The sequence below is a fragment of the Pseudopipra pipra genome, chromosome 9, assembly GCF_036250125.1.
Source record: "Pseudopipra pipra isolate bDixPip1 chromosome 9, bDixPip1.hap1, whole genome shotgun sequence".
Lineage (NCBI taxonomy): Eukaryota > Metazoa > Chordata > Aves > Passeriformes > Pipridae > Pseudopipra > Pseudopipra pipra.
In genome coordinates this window covers 25505334-25525663 of record NC_087557.1, presented here as the reverse complement: position 1 = coordinate 25525663, position 20330 = coordinate 25505334, and the positions used below count along the sequence as shown (strand labels likewise).

The window sequence follows — 20330 nt, the reverse complement described above, 5'->3', positions numbered from 1 at the left end:
GCTCTATTAATTGAAATAAATGAACCATGCTTTGGAGAACAGTGTACCATAGAGGAAGGGCTGCCTTCTGAATCCTGCTCCCATAGATGTCCCTTGTGATTTCAGGCAGGTCGTAAAATCCACTGTCCACCTCATTTTCCCACCTTATTAAGATGAGGCTGAGATTGTTCTTTGCCTGAAACCCCTGGGCGTTGTGAAGTCCGACTCAGGGCTTCAGAAGAACTTGGAGGACCAGGAATTTTATTTCGAAAACCATAGCAAGCACTAGCCTTTCCCAGAGAGTGGCATTTATGAGCATACTTTCATTAGTCCCTTAGCTTTTTCTTTTTCATTTGAATCTGGAAAAATGTGTTGAAAGTCATTTCATGGGGGCCTCTGGGAGAAATCGAGCTTCTTGCAGAGTGGGAGCTCTAGGGGGTCACGAGTGGTGAGGTCAGCTCCCCAAATCCACCCGACAGGAGTAGAAAAACCTCACTGGTTTGAGGATGGCCTCAAAGCCTCCACTGGCTTTAGGTTGGACCCAAACACCTGACTTTTTCCCAACTCTTTCATTTGTACATTCAGTCTCAGATAAAGGGAAGGTGAGAAAGAGAGACAGAAGTATGTGTCTGCTCCCCTCCTCCTCTCCTTCTCCCCAGAGATCATTTCCATCCATCCAACTTCTTTCCCAGATACGGTATCATTTGCTCCTGTGACTAATCTCTGGGTGGGAGAAAAAATTATTTTGAAAGTTCAAGAGAAACATAAGCTGCACATTTATGAGTGTTTTTCTCCTCTTCATTGGCTCTGAATGACCAGAGTTTTATTATTCCTCTTGACTGCATGCTGAGATAGGTACTTTCCTTTCAAGCAGGGCCTGCTGCTGGCAGCAGGCAACAGAGGCTCCAAACCTGGGATACTCTTTTCATGTCTGAGTCTTCCATTAGCATCAATACTTTAACCTTTTCCACCCCTCCACCCCCCTTGGTGTTAATGCTTTTGGATAAAGATGGCCCAGGAAGGTTGAGGTTTCAAGGAAAAGTAAGTATTACGAAGAGAAACCAACCAGGGCTCAGAATTTTACTCTCCACATGCATCATGATCTCACTTCACGTGTCTTTTTACAGGCCTGCTCCAGCACACAGAGAGACCCAGGTGTTGCTGTGTCATCATTAAACCTGCAGCGATGGGGAGCCAAGCTTACCTCTAGTCCCAGCTCTTCCTGGAGAGATGTCCCTGGGGGACCCAGCAGTGGCAGATCAGACTCAGTGCCACAGACAGGGTCAAGAACAAACGTTTGGCTCTTCATGAACTGCTTGGAGGAAAAGGCAGCAGCAGGGTAAGGTTACTGTGTTGTCTGGTTCCTGCCCTCAGGGCCACACCTGGCCCGTGCACAGCCAGAGAACACAACCAGCATTGTCCATCAGACAACTACACAACCACCACCACCGTGCCTGCAGAGCACACGTTGTCTGAACTAATGGGCCTTCAAGAGGATCCTTCTGTTTGAGAGATGATATCACAGATTATATCTGTGTTCACTTTTGGTCTGGACTGTTGCTAAGAGAAAAACAATTCTTGGCAAATTCCTTGAAGTGCTTGCTTCCTACGGTTTGGACGAACGCAGTTTGTTCAAGAAAGTTGGGTAGGTGTGAGTTTCTGTCTGTTCCCCTTTTGAGAATTATTTTTGCCAGTGCAAAACTGAAGATAATAATGCTCCCATTAAAAATGAGGTGAACACTCAGGCTAACTTGAGTGGGTGGAAAGGACTTCAAACAGGATGAATCTGGGGACAAACCTACTCTTGCCAAGACAAACAGCTGCAGAGATCTCTGGAAAGAAAAAGGGCCCTCCAGCACTGCTGTTCAAATAATTCAGACACATAGGGCTGGTTGAGGCTATGTATCTATCACATTATAATTAAAACCAATGGCTTTCATATGAAGAGAGAAAAGGTGCATCATAAGTCATGAAAGAGGACTGGAGAACTGATATCATTAGGACAACAAACTGATATTCCTTAGGACAACAAAGATATGGGATGAGTGCAAACCAAAGCAGAAAGCTCTCACTCTCCTTCCTACATCTGTCTTTCATTTGCTTTGCCTCTATTTGCCAGTTGTTGATGTTTTCTCACATTATCTTGGTCCCTTTGTTCAAACTGCATTTCATTCCAAGAAGGCAGGGAGCTCCAGGTGTGAATGAGGGCTGTGAGCATGAACTCACTGTTGCAGTTATTATTGTTATCATTCCTCTGAAAATCAGCTTGGTGGAGGTTTGACTGTGCAATTTGTTCTGCCATTTTAACTGTATCCCTGTTAAATGTAGAAAATGGAAGGAAAGTGGAACGAAAATGTGGAAAATGAAATGAAGCGCAGTGCTTTGCATGATGGCTTGCACCCAAAGGTGCAGTCTTAGCTAACAAAATGCTGGTGTACTGTGGAGCAAGGTGTTTGAGGTTGCAGGTTTGGGACCTGCTGCTCAAATAGGTCAGGTGCTGAGGACTTGCTGTGCTTCTTTGTAATGGGAGAAACTGTATGCTAAAGAAGTTAATACGGAATTTGCAATGCTCAATAAAGTTTCAGTGTTTTTTATTTTAAGATCCCTGTGATATTAAGTAATTGTATTTCCCACCATCCAGCTATTTAGCAATCTAAACACGTACTATTTTCCCCATTACTATTGTTTCCATTATTGGCAGTAGACTTGTGGTTGTCTGGTTATTTTTGTCTTTGGGCATTCCCTGTGTACATCCAACTGGGCCCTGATCTTTTAATATATTTTTCAGTGGTCCCCTCTGCTCCCACTGGGCCCTTGGAGACGTTATGGAACTCCTTTGTGTGTATTGGATGAACACATCTCTGGGATGAGCCTGGAGCAGACAACTGCCATAACATTAAGCTGAACTCCAGCTTTCCCCCCAGCTTGGCATGATGTGTTCATTCCCTCCACAAATCAGGTGCAGCCAGCAGGAGCAGCTCAGCCCTGAATCAGTGGGGATTAAGAGCACAAACAACGGTGTGTTTCTCCTCAGATCCTGCCTCAAACACATTTGCCTGCCAGTCATACTGTAGCCTCATTTGTGAAATGATGATGGCTGTGTGATCAGTCTGCTGGAACTGTCATTTGGCTAGTAATTTTTGAAACTGTTCACATACGGTTGGAGGCCTCAAATACAATAATTTTCAGGAGTTTCATGAGAAAAAGCATCAGGAAATACAGATAGAAGGAAAGCTCTATTAGTACCTCTGCTCAGGGAGAGGTAAGAAGTTCAATCATTAATTAATACTGACATATCTGCAGCCAGGTGAAGGGGACAGGTGTGCTATGAAAAAAAAACAAAAAACAACCCAGAAGTCTTCATTAGCTTGTTGCTTACAGCAAAAAAATGCTTAAAGAAAAAAAAAAAAAGAGACTTGCCAAAAGAAGAAGACACAGAGGCATTTCATGCCACCCCAAGAGGCAAAATGTCTCCTGAGTGTTTTTTACCCCATTTAAAAGCTCATCAGAAAGAGAAGACAACAACACTCTGCATTGTAATTTAAGAACAGTTAAAATAAAAATAAATTAATAAACAAACAAACCAACCAGCAAATATGGCAGCAGGATGCAGTTGGATACTTATGCACTGAGCTTCTCTGCAGAAGCCATCCATCCTTAGCCTGAAACCAAAGAGTGGTGCAGGACAGCGCTGCAAACCTCTGCTCAGGGACACCTGCCTGTGGCCTGCAGGCCCACGGGGATCCCTCACCTAATTCTGCAGTTTGCAATAGGCAGAGAAAAGGTGTTAGACACATTACAAGTACAGCCAGCAGCCTGTACTCTCAGTGGAAAATGCTCAAAGGTCACAAGCTGAAACAACAGGAAATCACAGAGCAGACATGGAGAGCACGTAGAGGCCTAATTTACCTAAATACTCCTTCCAACCCATTCAGCGTGGGGAGCACTTGTGGGTGGCACTCAGGAGGTTTGGGAACTGGGAAGCACTGATCCGAAAGGGAGATAGGCTGCTGGATGGGAATGTAGATACTAAGCCAGTCCACAAGAAACCCAATCTTCTGCCCCAAGCTTTTCCCATCACAGCTTCCCCTCTTCCTGGTGCAAATCTATAAACAGGAAGATCTCAAGTTAGAGCAAAAAGCTGCAATTACAGACTGGGAGCACAGAGAGAGGTCAAGGGAAGGAGAGGCTTAAGGAAACGGCACCACTGAGCCGGGATCTGGCACTGCTGGCTGAAGGTTTGTCTCGTTTTCAGACCTGTGGCTGAACAGGACCCTTAAGAGCAAAAGGATTTGGCAGACTGGGACTGCCCATGGCCAGGGATAGCCCTTGGCTGGACCACACAGACTCTCCAGATGGGCTGTGACTCCAAAGACAGGATGGCAAGCAGCTTTGACTGTCTGGTTGGTATTTCAATAGATGGGCTCTTTTTAACTTTATTTTTTAGAGCGTTTCTCTATGATTTTGCAACAGCAGTTCCTTCCTGTGCCGGGGTAGCTCATTCAAACCAGCTCAAGTGTTTATATCTCCCACTGCATTTCCTACAGTGGGTATTTCTAAAACAGCCTCGCTGGTGGAGTCCTCTCAAAATAACGTGTTAAAGACCAAATGATTTAGCACATAATTAAGGAGTAAACAATGATGTTGTGATCAGCAAGAAGTCTGCAGTGTCAGCTGCAAGGCAGGATTTGCATGCAAGAAATATGCCAAGAAAAATGAGTGAATCTCTGTGTCTTTGTGTCTTGGTGTGGAGAGGTAGCTTCTGCTCCATGCCAGATGGAGACACAACTCCAGGGTTATTTTATTTTATTTTTCTGCTGCCAGCACAGCAGCAAAAACAGCAGTTCCAAGGACACCAACAATTTGCAGGGGAGAAAAAACCTTCCTGCAGTCACCAGGATTGGATTTTTCTTCTGGGCTTTTCCACACACTCCAGCTAGTTGGTGTGGAAGGGCTGGTTTTCTGGATCTGCCTCCCCTTGTCCTGTGTGAGACATGGTTTCCTTCATCCCATGCTGGGCAAAAGAGAAGCAGCATGCCTAAGCTCTACAAACAGAATGTTCCTTTTTTTAGTGATTTCCTAGATTTTAATGCAAAGGAAAGAATCAAGACACACAAAATTATTGTGCTATGAATTTATAATAACATTTTATTAATATATTATGCTACAAAAATATTTTGATAAAATAATATTAGAAAGCATCTTTTTATTACACTCTTCAAAACAGTTCACCAAAGCAGGAGGCAGAACAGGAAAAAAAATACTTGAAATACATTTGAATTGAAAACTGACAAATATGCAATTTGAAATTCAGTGGCAGCATGAATCTGCAGGATGGTTAACCAGTCAGATAGAAGAAAAGTATTTACTACTTATTGGAAAGTCCTCCCTGCCTTTAGTTAGATTAAGGTGCCTCCTGAAAAGTTAGTCAGAGGAAAGGCTGAATTTGGGTTGGGACAAAACACACACGCACACAACATGCACACATCCACATAAACATACACACACATACACACATTCCCCTATGATCTCAAACACTGGCAAATTAACTTTCTGCTTCAGTTAAGCTGAAACGAGCTTAAATTGAAGCTGAATTCTAGCACACTCCATGGAACATTGATCACTTCAGAGATATGACAAGCCCCTATAATTTTTGGATATAATATAGAAATACGGTACTAAGCAAAGTTTGGAATGATAACATTTATGCTGAGATAATAACTTTGGCACTTTGGTTTCTCTAACATAAATATATGATGGGAAATTCCTCCCTAGCAGTGGTATATGGTAATGACTGAGTCATATCGTTTGACTAATCAATGCACTAAACATAGACTAAGTTCTCCCTCCTTTCATCTCTCTCTCTCTCCACAATTGTATATTGAAGAACTTAGATAAATATACAACTCTGTACCTTGGGTGTTCCTAAATTACAGTGGAGCTTGGAGGAATGGGAAGGGAAGTTCAACAAAGCAGATTTCTGACACCTGTATAAAGCATAGTTATCATAAATCATGTTCATCATTTATTGCCAGAAGACATATTGCATTATTCAACAGCCCAAGGGATTGCAGAGAAACTACATCAGTCATAAAATATAAAATACCTTCTGTCCCAGCTTACTAACTGGTTCTCCAAGTGGCAGTGCACGTTAATATAGCATCCATAGTTAGACATAAGCAAGAAAAGCATTAAAACAAAGAAAGATTGGAAGTTAGATCTGTTGCTGATGATATGGTATATTTATTCCACCAGGGGAAGACCTTGGCAGTTAATTAGCATTTGTTTATAATGCTACAGTTACATATAACATGAATTGTATTGGTGTCAGCTGTAGCTGAGTTGAAAAGATGAATCATATGACCACTGAGCTTTGGATTCATCCAAAATCGTGTCCTAGATTGCCAGACACTGTGTGACTCCTGATTGTGTTCTCAGAGCTAAAAAGTATCACCAGTGTTTGCTATTTTATGTAGTGGGCATGGATATTTTTGTTAAATCTCCTGCTCTTGTAATCTTGTGATTGCACGGGAATCTGAGCTTTCCTTTGGAAGAAAGAAAACAGTGTAGTTTTTTGAGAAACTCACAGAGGAAGCTGAAGCCCTGTGAAGCTGCTAGTCAGTGTTGCTTTAAGAGAACGTATCAAATCTGGTGCACAGCTTCTAAACTCACAGTGAATTTAATCATGATCCAATGCAATGGGTGTGCACAGATCTGCGCTAACCAGTATTACTGTGTTTCAATTAATAAAACAGTTATAATTATGAATCAGCTGCTGTAGCTGATTAGTAAACAATCCATTTCATCAACCACAGTGAGGGTTTCATTATCCAGTATTGCTCTGCTTACATGTATTGAATAAAGTGACCCTCAGTTGTACTTTAAGGTAAGGCATCAGAATAAAAGAAGTGTTTGTTAAGGGAGCTGTGCTGAAGCCATTCATGTGGGGTTCCTGAGCCAAGACCTACAGGAACCTACTTAACTTCATATTTAATGTAAGTCATGCCTCCTCCCTTAACCAGAGAAAGCTCAGATGATCAAATGACTTAACTGCTTCTAGGTGTGCAGACCCCAAATCCAGGAGACACCCTGCACTGACACCTGCACTGCAGGAGGATAAATGTGGGGCGCCAGCACAAGGGAAATTCGGTGAGATCCGGTAACATTCATTAATTTCATGGAATTGCAGGCAAAATGACAGGAAATGCGAAGTAAAAACATACTTTGACATCCAAGCTATATCATCCTGAGACAGCCAAGCACACCACGGTGTCTGAGCTAATGACTATTGAATTGTCCAGTGGAGGAGTGACTCAGAAAGCCTCATCGGTGACAACGGAGTGACTGTTCTCTGCAGTATGATGACAGCCATGAGTGTGAAGAGATGTGTGTGTTACTAATATTAAAAAAAAAAGCCCCAGAGGCTTATGGAGAAACCCACAGATTGGGAAATGATAAAACTGTAATTTCTAGTCTTGGTCCTGTTGGTGGTTCTCCTTACGGTCTTGCACAAGTTGTTTCTGTCTTCTGCTCTTTTTTTCTCTCCCTTATCTTCATATGGTCTTGTCTATTTATACTGTAAGTTTTCCATCACCTGGAATTATTCCTGGGATAGTACCACAGAATAATTTCTGGATTCAATTTGATTACAACAAATAAAATTCAGTGGGTTTTGGTTTGTTGGCTGTTCACTTTTACTATGTAACTTATCATCAGCCTTAAGATTTGCCTACCCTATTTCCAGTTCCATTTGTGTAAATAAGACATTATAATTCAGTTTTCATCTTTGCCTTGAACACAGCAGGAGAACCAATAATCTATATTAAATACATTAAGGTTGAATTTGAAGGTCTGTTAAACCATTATATTCAAATGAAGGCATTTCTAGGGTAATAGCTCAAATAAAACCAAAATGAAAGTTCTCAAAATATGTTTCCAATATCCATCTCTGTGCAATAAATATGCAAGGTGAATGGCTTCTGCCCAAAACTAACATTTCTAATCTGCTGCTAGCCAAAATACACAATATGAAAGTATGCAGAGGGTCTCTTTGAATCTCACATTTGGGGCAAAGCTCAAAGTTTTCCATTCAGCCTTATCATCTGTTGTGCTTGAAAAGAAAAAGGGGGAAGCTTATAGCACTGTCTGCTGTACCCACTTAAACTGACTAGAAACCTACACAACTTTCTGTCAAAAACAGAGCAAAAGGGGGTTGTGGTGTCCAGTAAGTCAAGTTATCTGTATTATCCCTGGCCTTTGTAAGGTAATGAGCTGGGATACCTGAGGGAAATGCTCAGTAGTTCATCATGGTTTCAAACGAAACCATGTGACTTTTGTAGTCTAGTTACTTTCTAACCTGCTTCCCTGAATTAACTGGTATGATCACAAGCAAACCATGGATTCTGAACTCTTGCTGCAGAGACTTTCAAGTTGCGTGGAATATCTGCAGCCCTGGAGATCAGGCTTTAGGGCTGCTGGGGAACTTACAGGACTGTTTTCAGTCAGAATTTTATCAGTATTGTTATTATAATCATCATCATCATCATCATTATCTTTTTTCCCCAGGTGAAAAAGCATTGCTTTTCCATAAAAAAACCCCTTGTATTGTATATTTCTGTTTTTGAGACTTCTAACTATGATGTTTTCATCATATATTTTGGACTTTTGGTTTGTAGATGACTTAGAAAGAAAAACACTATTCCAACCCAAACTAATTTTCTAGTTGAAACTCTTGCATCCAAAGGGATTTTTTGTCATGTTTTGGTGGTGAAAAAACACCAACATGCCTTATTAAACATAATAATTTTTAAGATGGCATGGGTTTTTTTTTTCCCCCATAGATATTGTTCATTGCATTCATTAACTGCTTGGATAGGGAGCAAATTTTTCAGTGAATGTGAGGTGTCATAACTTTTTCATCCAAGTCAGCAGAGGTACCACAGTGTACAAATGGAAGAATGTTCTGCGTGTCTCTGTAACACAGGGGTTAATTTGATTTCTGTGGTCTTTTTGGACAAGTCATAATTATTTCAGCACAGACATATCAGCTCATAACAGCAAGATGAAAGGGAATTTGTAGATGGTTTTTGCCTCCAGGTTGTCCATCTGCATCAATACAATCAGTACAAGGAAGTTCTATAGATTAACAGGACACTACATCTTTATACCCTACAGACAGACCAAGCTCTGTTCGCATTTATGCTGGGAAAGGTTGTAGGCTTGTGTTGATATAAAATGAGGGAGAGAAGAAAATAATTTCAGTAGGATTATTCCAGACTTGAAAAGCAATTTTTTATTAAGAAAAAGGTGTCTTAATTTGTGTTAGCTAATGAATTAATTCCAGGGCTAAGAGGGAAATTGCTAATTTCCAAAGAAAGTAAATAGTTTAGTTAAAGAAAGCAGGGGAATGTAGAGGATTATCTTGACTAATAACTTACTAAGTCATAGAAAAATAACTGGTATTTTAGGTTGTAGCAGCTAATGAGTTAAGAATGCACCTATTTTTCTAATGGGTACAGGCCACAGAGAGCAGGATCTGCTTCATTCAGTGTAAGCTATGCTAATGAGATAAAAAAAGTAAAATAAAGAAGTTCAGCAGAAATGTACTTATTGGACAGTTGCAAAAAGTAATGATTAAAGAAACAAAGAAAGCATTCATTTGGTGTCAGTTCAGACATTTGCAGAGTTGTCAGAAAACGAATATAGAAAATATTAATTTATCTGTTTCACCATCGCTACTGATTAATAGGGATGTTATTAACATATACAACAAGAAAAATAAGTTTACCAGTCGAATAAATACATTTTTTCTTTTTCTTTTTTTTTTCTTTATATGAACATGTATATTTTACAAAACCCCATAGCACTATGGGAAATAAAGATCCTTCTACAAAAAGAAGATGTAAGTCAGTGTTACAATAAAGCTTTAGAATTTCAAAATGTATCTGGGCAAAGAGACAAAAATCAGCTAGAAGGCACTACTGAGTCACTGAGAAGGTCCAGCTTGTAAATGTTGTTGTCTTAACCTCCAATTCGTTCATAAATTATCTCTCTTCTCTATTCCAAGGGATTGCACGTAATCCTGATGTGGTCAGGAGGGCTGCAGTAGATTCAGGAGAAAAGCAGCTATGGTCATGCAGAGAGGAAATGTTATTGATGGCCATAAAAGACTGGCTGCAGCTGAGCTTGTGGGCTGAGGCTGGGACGGGCGATCGGAACGCGGTCTCTGATCCAGCTGGTTTGAAATCCAGATGGGAGGCTTGACTGTGATGTAGCCATTGGTTATCCTGATATAGGAAGGCAACGTGGTGGTGCTAAAAGAAAACACAAGAGAAGGAAATTAAACAGCAGAACCCTTATTTCTACTCTGTAAACTGTCAATCCAAGTGGTAGCAACCACAACTATTATTATTATTGTTATTATTATGGTGATGGTTTTAGGCACCTTCTTCCCACCAAGTGTCTCACAATTTGCCAGACGCATCTGAGTGACATGTCTTACTGGTAACAAGGACTGGTTACTATGTCCAGGAGAGAGGCCACAAATCACATCCTTCCCCTGTTTCACAAGCCTTAAAAAATTTCTCTAGATCCCCTCACACAACTGATAACCTTGAGTACAGGAGACCAAGCAGGTTCATTTCTTTTTCTGGCTTTAAGCTATTTTGGATCAAGTCACAATGTCAAAAGCAGACTCAGTCAGTGCTAAGTCTCCCTGCCTGTGGATTTGCCTCAATAGCTGTGTGATTGCTTATTGATTGTAGCTCGAGTTAGTACTTTGATTTGAATTTGCAGGTTGGAATTCATCATGATTCCCATGACACTGGAGGTCAAAAAGGTCCACTTACAATTGATTTGGAAGTTTTAAGTTGTAATCTCCATTTCATAAAGTGCCTCCATTGCATCCATTACTGGATGATCCATAATCCACCAGTTGTCACAGAGCAGCACAGCTGAGCATGCAAACTGCACAGGGTGGATTTTGGACTTAAACCCAAGACATTCTGCTGAGGAGCAAGGAGTGAAAAAGCAAGTTCTCCTTAAAACAAGAAGTGACACTAATACCTGCAGATTCTCTAAATCTTTCATGATTTGGAGGCACTGAAAATGACTGTCAAATAATTTTTTAATGGGGTAAGAAGCTATGAAGTCCTATAAATATTTAGCTACAGTATCCGAGATCCTGACCTTGGAAGAAAAAGGCCGTGTCTTGCATAATATCAGATAAAAGGAACAATACCTTACTTCAGATTCGTGCAGAGAAAAAGAATTCAGAAGCACCTGAAGGCTTTTGTCTTTTTCTGTCTAAGCAATACTAAGATAGATTTTAGAACAGATGCTTTAAATGTGCTGAATCAATCACAAACTGAGAAGATCAGGGCGTTGGTAAACACACATGAGGGTCAACTTCAAATCCCACAGACAATCACTGCACATTACACTTCACCCCAGATTTTGGGAGAAGTCACTTCATTTCTTCCCTCATCCTTTATACTGTCACCACATCTTCTGGGTGGGATAGTTGTTCTGTACCTAGAAGTGATCTTAACTAATGTGCAATGAATTAGAGTAAAAAGAAAAGGCAGTCTGGAATTAAAGACATAGGAATTGCTTCATGGGAGCAGATAATCCATCTAACCAGCATTAGGACTTTGACAGTGAGGAGCTGTGCTTGTTCCAGAGGAACAAACTGCTGTAAACAGAGAATTCTGAAATGAAGGCTGGTCAGAGAAAGCTCTTATCTCAATTCCCAAGGGCAGTGGTTGGTTTATGTCTTGAAGTGATGATATAAGACACATAGCTTTAGAGCTTCTGCTATATTGCATCAAAATGGCTGCAGTCACTTAATGCAAAGAGTTGATCAGTGATAAACTAATGCTGCTGCTTCAAAACTGTCCAGCTTTTTTTGAGCAGATGCTTTAGTGCTGGCAAGAATGATACCAGACCAGGCACTGTGTCTCCAAGCTCCTGTAATGTAAGTAACATCAAGTATGAATGGTAGTCCCACAGTGAACACAAAGCATTATTAAAGCAAACCTGACAAAACGAGGCACTGCACTCTATGCATAAAACAACAGAAATGCAGTCAGGCTCCAGTTTCTGATCCAGACCTCATTTATCCTACTGAGTGATGATGTGGTGCACAGATCTGGGAGCACTGATAACAGGATCACAGTTTTGGGGTTTTCCCCTGTACCAAGTTTCCCTAAGATATGTAAGGGTAGGTGCTTGTCCTCATCTTCTGGTTACTGATTGTCACTTTACAGAACTACAAAATGTAGCCCTAAATTAATTTTTCAACTACAAGGAGGGTCTGGTTTTCAACATCAATTTAAAAAACATCACCAAAATGTCATAAAGACTTGCAGTTTATGTGTATCCTGTTCCTGACACATTCTATGGGCTTGATCTTCCAGTGAGATTAAAATGTCCCTTTGCACAAACTGTGTTTCTGCTCTTCAGGGATGTCCTGTGTACCAGGGCTGGCCAGGACGCCCATAAAAGAATCACAAGCCCACTCATCAGCCAACTACATCTAAGAGATTCCTAAAGCAGCCTTAAATCAACATTTTATGTTTCTGTATGATGTTTCCATTTTCTAGTCAACTTACAGAAGTGTTTTGTTGGTGTTTTTTTATTGATTTTCTTTTTTCCCTTGAAAACAGGTATTTTTTTAGGGAAACCACCCCCCCCCCCCCCAGTTTACTTAAGACCCTGGAGTTTCCTGTCGAAAGACCTGAGAATTTTTGATCACTTCTCCTCAGTCAATGAGGCAATTTTCTGTTTTCAAGACATTAGATTGCTATAAATGCATTCTTGTCAAGATAAATAGTTAGGTGGGGTTGTTTATTTTGAAAAAGTCCTTAAGTGCTTTACAAGAGAAGAACAGTGCATTTCCATTAATGTGTACAAAGCAAAGCATGCTAACAGCAAATGAATCACTGTTTATTCGTATAAAACATTTTCTTAAATGTACTTTTAGCTGACTGCCAAAGTGGTTCGGAGATATTTAAAAAGAATGATGCCTTTTACCAAATGCTACAACTCCTTGTAAAATGTCTGGTCCTAGTTTGTAACTAGGCTGTTTCTACAGTGAATGGGGAGAGAAACCATTCCAGAAGGTGGTCCACCTCATTGCAGTGCAAGTCTCTAGGGAGTACTTACTCTTGTTCAGGGTCTTTCACTTCCTAGGGGTTACAGAAGGGCTCTGGACAGCCTGGTTAGATTACAACCTAATCTTAGAGGTGGCCCTGGTGTCAGGAGATGACTTCTGCAAACTCCCTCTGAGCACGTTTGCATGTGCACGTAGCATCTCACTGACCCTCGGACCTTCCCCGAGGATGAAAGCAGCAGCAGAGTCCCCTGAACTCAACCAGAAACCTTCCTCAGGGAGGACTTGATCGTTGCAGAAATGAGCACAGAGAATAATAAAAATGAATCACAGATCTGTGGGATAATAATCTAAATTATTATCACGTCTTCTCTTGCCAGCCCAGGATATTCTGTGTTTCAGTCTTTTGCGTCTGATAAAAATATCTTTAATAAAACATTCCACATGATCTGTGGTGAACAGGCAACCACCGGCTCTGCTGTTCATACCTCTCTATTTTGCTTCTGTGTATGGGATTGTTTTAAAAACTTGGAAGACTCCAGGTAGGTTTTAGCCAAATGACCTGCGGTATCGTATTCACGAGCTTGTACTTTTGATCAGATAATAGGGCAGCTTTTCAAATGGGTGCATTACTCATACATTGTCTTACCATCATTAGAATGTGTAAAACTTTCCCCAAAAATGGGGCCTCAGGCACAGGCTCTGTGCACAGACCCTACTGAATCCAATTACATGATTCAAGCCCTCTAAGCTGGGTGGGTGCTCAAGCACCTTGATGATTTGGGAGCATTCTAAAGCTGAAAAATAAAACAAACACACATGCAACCCATTGAAGGAATTTCTGCTCTGGTTTAGCCTGTGAACATTTCGCAAAGAGCTCAAAACCTAATTTTTAGTGTGACTTGGTTCACCCACCTAAGCAGGGCTCATCTGACCATCTGTGACACCACAGGAGGACAGAAGTTTGGACCAGGAGAGTCTTTTTGGCCCATTTGGCTCAAAGACAGGAACAAGATCTAAACCCCTCCTGACATTTTTGTCTAATCCAATCTCAAGAAAACCCTGCAATGATAGCAATTCCAGAGTCTCTGCAGACATCTACTGCAGAATTTCACCATTTCTGATGTTCAGAATTACTGCCTAATGTTTTACCAGATCTCCCTTGCTAAGTTCATGACTTATCCTATCCCCGTGGACAGGTTTATTCCTTTCCTCTTCTCAGCAGCCTTTCACGTGTTTTGCATATTTAACCATGTTTCACCTCAGCCTTCTCTTTTTTAAACAAACAATTCCCTTCTACCTTTCTGCACAAGTCCTCACGTGCTTTCCTTCCATCCTTTCTTCTGCTCTCCCCTGGCTCTGCTTGGCTGATCAGTGTCTTCTCTGGAATGAGATGCTCCAAACTGGAAACAGTATGTCCAGCTGAGCTACCACTAGCCTTGTGCTTCGTGCAGTAGGTACCACTGCCTCTTTATTTGCAAAGTGCATGAAAAACAGGGAATCTCCAAGAAGAGAGTATTTTCACTACCTTTTGCTATAAAGTCCAAACCACCTTTATGGTCCCAGTAACTGTTCTGAAGCTCATGGAAAACTGATGGTGCTCTGAGGGGGTGAGGACCAACCCAATTATCGTGATATTTCTGTGCATTTTTAATCTGCTGCCATGCCTCAGTCCCAACACGGTTCTGTTCAGGGTGGAGGAAGTAACCCTTTTAAGCATAACTTACTAAGTGTTTGGGGATTTTTCTAGATCAAAGGAGCTATGTAAACACATGACAATTATTTTTAATAAATGTAAACAAATGTTGCCCCAGACAGCCTTTCTTATGATAGCATCTGATGAAAGAAGCTAGACTGAACCCTGAAAAAAATGCATGTTTCAACTGAAAACCTAAAAAGCTAGTAAAGTGAAAGAAAATTTTTGAGTAAATACAATAATGACTGTTTTGCATTTGTGATTTGATGTTAACCTTATGATGGCTAGGGGTTTCCTTAAGTGATATTAAGCATATGCTTCCTGTTTCTTTTCAAACAAAATTCGCCCTACTTTTTTTTCTCCTTTTCATTTAATGAACAGATGTGAAAGGAGTTGATCACATTATTTTTCTGGTGATCAGAAATAATGTTCTGCAAGTGAAGACAATTACTCTTGGAACTAACCAGACCTATTTATGTCACCAAAATTTATTAATCAAGATTTGAAAAATACATCTGCTTAAAGCGCTGGGACCAATCCGTTGCAGTATGCAAACAAGATGGCTGGCAAGAAGTCTGACCACACATTTGAAAGAAAAGAATAGGTGCTCAGCCAAGAGCAAAAAAGGAGTATGTTGGGGGGAAAAGAAATCACACTAGAAATATGTCACAAGCACGTAACCGTGAAAATCACTAGAGTAACCTCTCAAGGGGAATGTGAAGTCCTCATGTCCTGAAATTTCCATATTATTATTTCACGTGTTTCTGGAAGGGATTCTTCAGATTAACATAGTTCCCCCCAAGCTTCATCTATCTCTTCATCACTTGCCTTCCCTGCAGACACTGTTCTTGCAGCCTGAGGGATAAATCCTGCAGGATGCTGAGTCTCGTGGTCCCAGACGAGCAGGACGCTAAGCACTGTTAGCACACGAGTGCTTCCAGCAAGGCTAGTATTCACATACCTACAACTCAGCACATCCTAAAGCCCTTTGTGGGATCGAGGCCAAGAGGCTCATGCTTTCACAAGGTTCAGTATGTTAAAAAAAAAAAAATAATCCAACCTGGATCTGATTAAGGAATCCAGTTTTGGTCCAGAGGAGGCCACTACTTATTTGCAGTAGCTTGTCGGAATGAGTAAGCACCATCACACACTGGTTTGGGGCCAACAGAGAAGACACGGGATAAACCAAAGAAGAGCCTTATCTCTATTATTTTCTTGTTAGCCCAGGGTTACTGGGAGCTTGGATCTTTGGCCATTTGCCACAGTGCAAGCACCCACCCTCTCTGTGAGCAGCACAGCCACGGTGTGACGGGGAGGCAGCGGCAGCCACGCCATCAACAGGGGGTCAGCAACAGCACTGGGAGTGTTTCAGCAACCCTTCGCTGTTGATCTCAGCTCTCCTTCTGATGAGACTCAAATGGGAACCACCTTTCCATCTGAAAGGAATGTCAGGCTCTGATCCTGCCTTATTTCAATGCTCTGGCTCCTCTGGGGACTGACAGCAGGCTATTCCCTCTCCTTCAAGTGGGCACCTGTGAGCCTCCCACACTCAAAGGGGGAGGCAAAGAGCAGTGCAAGTACCCTGGTAGAGGTCTAATCCCCCACCCCTGCTCTTTGCTAGGACCACATCTGCCATGGCTTATCTCTAGGAGAAAGAACAGGATATTGAGGGAAAACATGGAAAGGGAAGCACAAGTTTCACCAGGCACTGGCTCTGAAAGGTCAGAAAGCTGTGAGCAAGGACCACGAGCCACACTCTCACCATGTACTGAAGCACAGGTGGGGAGCAGGACACTGTGCACAAGGATGGGATGCCTGGAGGACGAAGGAAAGTAATGTGAGGCAACTTCACCTCACAAATGTGCAGGACCAAGGCTGCCAGCAGCACCTGCAGAAGGTGCAACTAAGGAGAATCACAGGCAGTCCTTCACCTGACTGGCCTTTAATAGGATTTAAAGGGTGGCATTAATTTTAGCTATGTCAGATGCAGGCTTGTAGTCAGAGCTATTCAGCTGTCTTCCTGCTACAGTATATGGGGAACAAGGCATTTCCAGAGGACAATCCTTTCCCCACAAAGGCACAAAGGTAGGTGAGGGGAGCTGCTTCTGAAAATATCTCTGCAATTCAGGTCTCCTGAATCCCAAGTGAAGCTCAGGACCCAGTGATGGCTCTGACTGGCAGGGAAGGGCAGGTGGGGAAGAGGAAAACTGCTGATTCTGCAGTGCAAAAAGCAGCAGCTGGTGGGGACACAGCTCCCCTCTGCAGTCCTGCAGCAGCTCCCCAATAATGGGCATGGCTGGGCTGCAGCTGCTGTACCCTCCATGGGGTCTTGGCTCTAAAGTTTAACATGAAGGAGGAGAAGGTGGCTCGCTTAGGTCAGGGGCTCCAGGGGGGCCATGATGGTGTAAACAGGAGGAGGCTCAGTGCTGAAATGCAGCTCAGATTCCCCTGGTGCACTTTTGGGCCCCTCTCAGGATGGGCTGTGGGCTGGAAGCCAGGAGATTTGGTTTTTATCCCCGAGTCACCCACCAAGGAACCATCAAAACCTCGTGAAACCATTTTACTTCTATGACTCCCCTGACTCAGATCTGAGTCAAGACCTTGAAGCGTTAGTGTGACACCACCATTAACCCAACGTGAAGCATTTTGCAGGCTCTCACTGTGATCTGCAGGTCCCGACGGCCCAGGCCACCTGTAAAACATCTCTGTGATGACAAATTCAGCCCCGGAGCGACACTGACCTGCAGCAAGGCTGAGCACTACAGGGGCACCCTAAAGCCACAGGTGGGTCAGGTTGTTAAGGCAAAGTGTATTATCTGCTGTGGGGCCAAAAGAGGGGACAGGGATGGGATGGGAATGGATGGGGGCAGTGGAGACTCCTGCATCAGGAAAAAGGAGTTTGCTGTCACGACAATGCAGCCTGAGGGCAGGGAGACACAGTGATGCAAAGGTGGACAAGAGGATCCATCTAGCAGGTAGGGAAGGAGCAGGTGAGAAACAACTCCAGCACAGCCCAAGGGCCCTTTTCTGAAGTCAACTTGCAGTTTTGTGGCAGAGTTTCCTGCACCTCAGGGAAAGATTTAACTTTCTCCATCCCCAGAGGAGACTGTGTATGGCCATTTTCAACCTCCTGCCCCGAAGTCCTTTATGAAAACCCTGCAAATACAAATCCTACATGTGGCAGTGGCAGAATCAGGCCTGCTGCTCCTTTCCAGGCAACTGCAGAATGGTGTAAAAACACAGAACATTATAAAAACCAATAACCTTTGAAGCACACCCTCTGAGTAATTACCCCATTCCCATCTAATGACTAAAAGATGTTATATCCCTCTCTGATTTGGCAACAACAAAGATTTTGACCTTATTAAAACCAGCCCATCAGGAAACTACATGTCATCTTAAAAAAAAAAAAAGGAAAAAAAAAGAAAAAAAAAGGAAAAAAAGACATTAAATTCTTTAAAATCCCTGTGAACAGTAATTCAAGATACTGTAGCTGAAGACCCATGATTTGTTGTAGTGTCTGGGTGGTCTCGAGACAGGAGATGACAACATTAGCTCTTTCCTTTGCCCTTCTAAGAAATGCTTTGATGATTCTCTAATATCCTAAGAATATCCCCTTGTGATACTGCACTGGGACGAGGCAATCACAGAGCTGGGATAATGCATCCCAGTTTTGCCCTGGCCCTTGCTAAGAGGGGATAGCTCAGAGCCCTTTGTTCCACCAGTTCTGCACTGACATCTGAGCCAGGATGTGCTCATGATAGTCTAAATAGTGATGTGGGCTCAAATCTATCCCCAGACTCGCCCCCACCCACTGCACACATCTGGCTGTGTACCTGATTGGTATGTGCAATTAAGGCTCTCATCATCACGAATCAAATACTTGTTTCACTGGTCCTTGGGCAGATAATGATTGCAGTTATTACAGCCAAAGTAAGCAAGAACATCAAGGGTGCACACACAGATGGGCTTAGTATTGTGGAATTCTTGCCAGTGATGCAATCTGTGAAGATTTTTGGGCAACCTGCTAATATACGACACATAAAGAGTTAATTTGATGGTGCTGCAATCAGGTGATTTTGAAGCAAACCCCACACATGGGGGTAATAACTATTTTTTGTCTGTGTTTTGCAAACTGCCTGCTCTCACCCTGTACAGCCCCACATGCAAAATAATTTATATTCTTGGGGTGGTCAAAATCATAATCCATATTTTACATCTTGGGCTCAACCTTTCAATTAATTAGAACCAGAGTGACTTGCTCTGCCCTCTCCTATGTGCACTCCAGTGTTTGTTTGGCATTGTGTGGGCCCTATGGCTCAAATATTTTTTGCAGATGCATAGAATTAACCATGCATGTTTAGATGTGCTTGGGGAACACATACATTCATAGAGATGTATATATTTGACCCTGTCACTTTTTTTGTTAAACACTGTAAAAGATATCGACCTTCCCCTCCAGATTTTAAAGTAATTTAGAATAGGTGATAGTGGGAAAATACCTAAAACATCCTGTCAAATTAAGTATTTTCTCTGAGACTGTTTTATAAGACAAAATTATTTCAGCTAAGAAGATGCCTGTGCAAAGTATTAAGGGACAGAATGAACAACCGAAATATAAACTGGTTTAAATGGATGTCCAATATACTGCATTTTTCCATTTGATTTTAATTTTCTTTTTCCTTCTCCCTGTTCTTTTTCCATCTCCACGTAACAGTTTTTCTCTTTGCTTAGTCTGTATCACATTTTTCTCTCTGATTCACTGCCCTCACTTTCCTGCTTACTGCTTGTATTTTTCCAGTGTCTCTCTTAGTAAGAATAATTAAGGTTGGGTCAGATCTTTGAAAATGTTATCTGAAGCAGTATTGAATTCAAGCTTGTACCGCTGAACAAAAGCACTGGCTTCTTTTTCTTGCCAACAGATTCACTCACAAAATAAAAAAAGAAAGGTTCAAAGAGCACATCTACCAGGCAAAAATGCCACAGACATTAAACTGCTGCATTGCCCACAGGGTTTGGGTTCCTCCTGCTGCTGGCAAAGCAAATACAATGATACTCAGCCACAGCACAAACTCCTTCTCCTCAAGCACTTCCAAACCCTCTGAAAGCCTGGAGATGCCACCAATGGCTCATGAGAAGCTGCTTGCTGGCCTGCAGGGATGGAAGGCCTGCAAAACCTTTCCCTGCTGGGTGTCACAACACAGACCCTGAAATGTCTCTGCCGAACTGAGCTTTTGAGAGCGTGGTCCACACCACGTCTCTCCATGGTACTGCTGTGTGAGGCATCCCTGACACCCAGCAGCTCACAGGCACTAAGTTGGCTCCCTCATCTGCGGCTCAGGCCCCAGGTATAAAGCTCACTTTGTTCAGTTAAGTTATTCTGGAATTGTAGAGAGGAGATCTGAGCGAAATCTGAATTTGGGCTGGCATTTTCATAATTGCAGGAACCTGGCTTTTACAGCATTAAAACCATATGAATTTAAATAAACCCTACTTTTCCTTCATCCCAGCGAGTAACTGGACTTAGACCACAGCTGCCCTTTG

The 20330-nt window shown here is 42.1% G+C and overlaps 1 protein-coding gene across 1 annotated transcript in view; it reads right to left on the bottom strand.

Moving 5' to 3' along the window:
* Window positions 1-5104: 5104 nt before the first annotated feature.
* The window catches only part of TRABD2B (TraB domain containing 2B), a 277120-nt gene continuing 261894 nt past the window's right edge, over window positions 5105-20330 (bottom strand). The window contains exon 7 of the mRNA XM_064665293.1: window positions 5105-10292. Within this exon, the coding sequence (XP_064521363.1) occupies window positions 10070-10292 (223 nt within the window). The 3' untranslated portion in view covers window positions 5105-10069. The remainder of the gene's footprint in view (window positions 10293-20330) is intronic.